At 35.4% G+C, this 5,084-nt stretch overlaps 1 protein-coding gene across 1 annotated transcript; it reads left to right on the top strand.

The window, feature by feature from the left end:
* The first annotated feature begins 297 nt into the window (after window positions 1-297).
* Window positions 298-4,828, top strand: LOC122600032. Its single transcript, XM_043772673.1, has 3 exons — window positions 298-421; window positions 3,012-4,060; window positions 4,543-4,828. Exon 2 carries the CDS (start codon window positions 3,020-3,022, stop codon window positions 4,040-4,042), a length of 1,023 nt encoding a protein of 340 aa, XP_043628608.1. The 5' UTR covers window positions 298-421; window positions 3,012-3,019; the 3' UTR covers window positions 4,043-4,060; window positions 4,543-4,828.
* The last annotated feature ends 256 nt before the right edge of the window (window positions 4,829-5,084 follow it).

The raw sequence follows: 5,084 nt of genomic DNA, 5'->3' as shown, positions 1-5,084 counted from the left end.
TTTAAACATGTTTTATTTTTCATATTCCTCAAAAGATTTTCTAAAAAACACCTATAATTTCGTAAACGCACACTCTTGTATCCATCCAAAGAAACGAAAATTTCTACATTATATCATGGGCGCCCTTATATCATCGCAAACGATACAACGCCGACTTAAAAACGAAAACTTCGATTTAAAAATACAAATAAATGGCTCCACCACCGAACAGTAATTCGCCACGTCAGCACATCCATCCCTCCTGTCCATATATATAAACGAAAAAAACTGTATAAATATAAATATAAATTCCGTATATAAAAAAAAAAATGGAATTTCATCCTGCAGCGACTCCAGTTTAGCTGTCACAATCGCTACAACCTTCTTTCTGGGTTCATCGAAGATCAGCTCATCTTCACCCAAAAGCCATCAAAAACCTCAGGTAAATTAATTTGAATTATATATACTTATATTATATATATAATATATATTTATATATTTGTGATATTTGATGTTTGATTAGTACCCAGATCTGTTAAATTTGTGGGGTTTTGAAGTTGTTTATGATGTTTGATTATTTTCATTTTTTATTTATGTTTAGACTTTTTATGGGTATGTGTTTTTATGTTTTAATATGAAATTTTTTAGGGTTTGTAGTGTTTTAGGTTAAGAATTTGGACTAAAAAAAGGTTTTTTATGATATTTTTGTTGAATTTGAATTGGATTTATATTGTAAATAAACTAAATTTTTTTGCTTTTTAATTTTTTTTTGAATATTTTTTTTTTTTTTGAACATTTAGCCGGGATACGAAATCAGGGAAACCTCGCCGTATAAAGGTGAAGCCTTGTACGTAGCCTAGGAAACGAGTAACCATGGGGCGTTACAAGTATTCAGAGGGAAAAACTCCAAGGCTTGCCATCTTGAGGATCGAACTCAAGACTTTGGGTAAAACTGGGAGTGCCTTTGACCAGCTAGGCTGGCCATCATTGGCTTAAATAATTTTTTTTATAAATTTTTTGGTGGTTGTGAAATTGAATTGATTGAAGAATTTAAGTATAGTGGCATTTGAAGAATTTTAGAATATCAGTGTGATTGATGTTTTGTATTATTGTGATTTGGGAGTTTATAGGAGCTGTTTTTTTGGGGATTTGAAGTTTAGACGTACCCGAAATATAAGAAATATATGCAAACTTGAATGAAAACATAAACAGTGCATTGAATTACGTGGTTGCGTAAATTATTCGATTTGCATAATCCACTACCAAACTAGATAAAAGTTACTGATATTGATATTGATACGAGATTGCAGTTAGTTTGAGAGTATATAGATGTAGTATGCTTTCTAAGCCGATTATCGCTGACTTGCTTGCGTTGGACCCCAACATAGACACCTGGACGATCTCAGGCTCACACTTCATCTTTGTAAAAAAAATACTACATAACTTAATGCTGTTGGCAATGAACTAATTGTCTGATCTCAAGCATTAGTTGTATTCATCATCATGATTCTGACAGCCATGCTAGGATTTATAACAATAATACACCATGGTAAGTTGCATAGTTCATCAGTTTGCTGTTATACATGTTCATGGTATCATGTTCCTAGTGACTTTTTAGTAGCACAGCATGTACAAGAAAGGTGGAATCAGGTAAGATATGGAAACTACCATACGTATACAATTTCCAAGTATTGCACCGACATAATAGCTTCCAACTTGATTGTGGTCATGGTGGAAACTAATTATTAGGTCGGCACAAAACCCAAACAGAATTTCATAATTCATACTCATGCACATAAGAGGCGAGTACAGACCATATTTTGTTTATGGAGTATGAATGTAGGTGTCGTTTGCAATGTTGTGGCACAAAGAATTCGACTCCAACTATAGGTTACCCTGTGATGGGAAGTCATTTGTTATTTTACTCCAAATAATTTGAGGGGTTTTACACTAGTCAAGATCCATATGGGAGTTTCCAATCTGATGTAAATACTTAGCTTTGGGGTTGTACTATTTGAGATTAGAATGACATCATACTAATTGTTTTGTTATGGAGTAAATTTGCTAATTTAGTTTGTTCTTCTGGGGTTTTGTTACTTACTATTTGTTTAACGAACTGGTACTTGAGCTTATACTTCTGGACCAGTTAGGGCTTTTAATGAAGATCTTGTCGCATACTGGAAGTTGATTTTATGTTAAAAAACAAATTTTTTTTTTTTCATTTTTATCTGTTGTCTCACGGTTGTTTTTGGGAAATGAATTGATTGAATAAATCAACAATAGTAGCATTGGCGATGGCCTCATATGAGTATGAATGTATGGCCTTTGTTTTGCATATCTATGAGGTTGCTTGACTTTTAAGAATTTGTACGCGTTGTTGAATACTATGTCTTGGGAGTTATCAATTAAGTATTTGGTGTTAAATAGCATTTTGTGAATTTCAGTAGTACATTAGACATAAGAAAAGTAAGTTAAGACCTGGAATAGCAACTGACATGGACAAATCTGCACCCTTTTCCTTCCTAAAATTGCTATAATAATTGTTGTTATGTCTACACATAGAACACAAACAAAATCTCATGATCATTATGCACATAGAACACAAACAAGCCCCAAAAAGTCAATTGACCTGATATCCCTCCATTCAACGATAGTCTATAACCATGCTGCTACTAAACTATCAAGGGGTCTCATTGGTGATTGCCCCAATCTAAAATAAATAGTTACTCACTTTTTATTTTTATAAAGTGTCTCACGCTTAAATTTACATGGAAGAGTGATTAGTTTTGGTAATCATTATACTTGTCTTCTTGTTATAAACTTAAAACTTAAAAGGGCTATAATATCATAATTTGTTAATTTTGATGGTTTATTATAAGTCAAAATGGTTGAACTTGCTACCTCTAAGAGATTCTCTTGTTTTTGTTGTTTTTTTTTCTTCTAATATACATAGGTGACAGGCACTTAGTTTTTAATGAATTGATTATCTGATTTTGATTATTATTAATAAGTGTTTCTGTTAAAATATCTAGAGATAACAATGCCAAAAGATAGACGAGAACGTTCATTGTCTGCCGGTAAATCCCGGGCTTCTCCATATCGATGCAGCTCCAGTCACCCGAAACGATCATCAATTAAAAACCCATTAGAGAGTGAAGAAAATCAAAAAGAATGGGAAGATGCTAGGTGTCCAGTGTGTATGGAACATCCTCACAATGCAATTCTTCTTCTATGTTCTTCTCACAATAAGGGTTGCCGTCCTTATATGTGTGACACAAGCTACCGTCACTCAAATTGTTTTGACCAATTTCGTAAATCATTTTCTGAAGGTCAGCCATCAGCCGCATTGACTGATGAGGGCCAACAGTCAGCCACTTCGACTGACGGTCAACCATCAATCCCTTTGAATGAAGCTGGTGTGTTGTTGCCTGCTTTGATTCCAGAAGCAAGTTTGACAACATTAAATGAAGATAAGTTGAAGGCAAAGTTGTTATGTCCTTTATGCCGTGGGGAGGTGAATGGCTGGGTGGTTGTGGATGCTGCCCGTGTATTTATGAACACAAAAACACGGAGCTGTGCTAGTGAAACGTGTGATTTCTTTGGGACATATACTGATTTAAGGAAACACGCAAGATTGGTTCACCCGCTCGTGAGACCATCAGAAGCAGATCCCGAGAGGCAACGGGATTGGAGGAGGATGGAAAGACAAAGGGATCTTGGAGATTTGTTAAGTACCCTTCAATCGTCTATGGGAGAAGAACGGGATGAAGACAATACCAGTAATTTTTCGCTTGATGAAGGTGGTTTGTTGACATTTTTTTTCCTCATTAGGGTTTTTCGACCTGGGACTAGGTCAAGAAGCAGGAGTTGGTCTGAAACTTCTCGAGACCGACCCCATATGACTGTTGGGAGGGAAATAAGGACACGGTTGTGGGGTGAGAATTATAGCGAGGTGTCTAGAGGTGTTGACAATGAGTCTTCTGATGGTGATATGGGTTCTGACGCATCTAATCTGCTCCCATTCAGTCGAAGACGTCCCAGTCCTGACAGTGATGAATCTTGAAACACAAACAAAGCCATTGTAAGAAATACTATATTAACCAATTGACTAGAGGCGGCAACATTGGCGGCTGGGTAACTGGTCTCAACAGGTTTGGGTCATAACTAGTATTCTTCTAAAATGGGTCAACTGGGCTGTTTAAGTTTGATCGACTTGTCAGTTCCTTTTTTTTTTTTCTGTATATATAAATGACGTATTGAACGATACTATAAAAACTATTTCGTTAAAGTAATCAAAACAGTAAAGCGAGGGGAGGTTTTAAGCATTTGATGGCACAATGACAGACTTTGGACCTGTTTGTCATACACTATAAAACTTTACCCAGCCTGTATGCTTTTTAGTTATGTCATAAGACTTCAAGCGTCGACTCTATGTTAGCCCACATTTAATCAAGCGGCTTGAAGTTGCTACCGATACAGTTGATGGGTTTCCTTGTTCAAAATAAAAAAATTGACGTGTTTCTGGAAGTTATAACTGATGGACCTTTTGTAAATGTGTTTCAGGTGAATTTAAATTATGTCCTACCGTCGGTCTATTTGAAGGAGTGTGCAGGAGTTGTTGCAGACTGATAAGGAAAGAAGGAAAGCATCTGGAGCAACGTAATTTATTTGTACTCGTAACTTATAGTCTGGGCTTTTCATATCTATCTAAATTAATGAATTTTTTTTCGTACCCTTCATTTACAAAGCTCTACTTGTCTTACTTTGTAAGGTCTCTTGTATGGTGTATTTATAGCAAAAATATTACGAGAGGAAAAAGTTACGAAAATGAGCATTTGAGTTTCCCCAAGTGTCTTTTTTGTTCCTTTAAGTTTTAGTTTTGGGTTGCTGCATTTATCACAAAAAGCTTTCTCCTGAACATTTTTTTGAGACCAAGTTGCCTTGTTATGATATTTCTGGACATCATTCAGTTGTGAACAAGTAATGGTTGGTCTTGTTTGGGCAAGTTGGATTATTTGAATTTTCATGCGATGTCTCTAGAATGACCAGATAGATGTATGAATGAATTCCTTTAGGTAGATTGACATACGTCTTCATTGAATAGT

Source organism: Erigeron canadensis, chromosome 5 (assembly GCF_010389155.1).
Source record: "Erigeron canadensis isolate Cc75 chromosome 5, C_canadensis_v1, whole genome shotgun sequence".
Taxonomy (NCBI): Eukaryota; Viridiplantae; Streptophyta; class Magnoliopsida; order Asterales; family Asteraceae; genus Erigeron; species Erigeron canadensis.
This window is presented reverse-complemented; position numbering and strand designations above follow the sequence as displayed.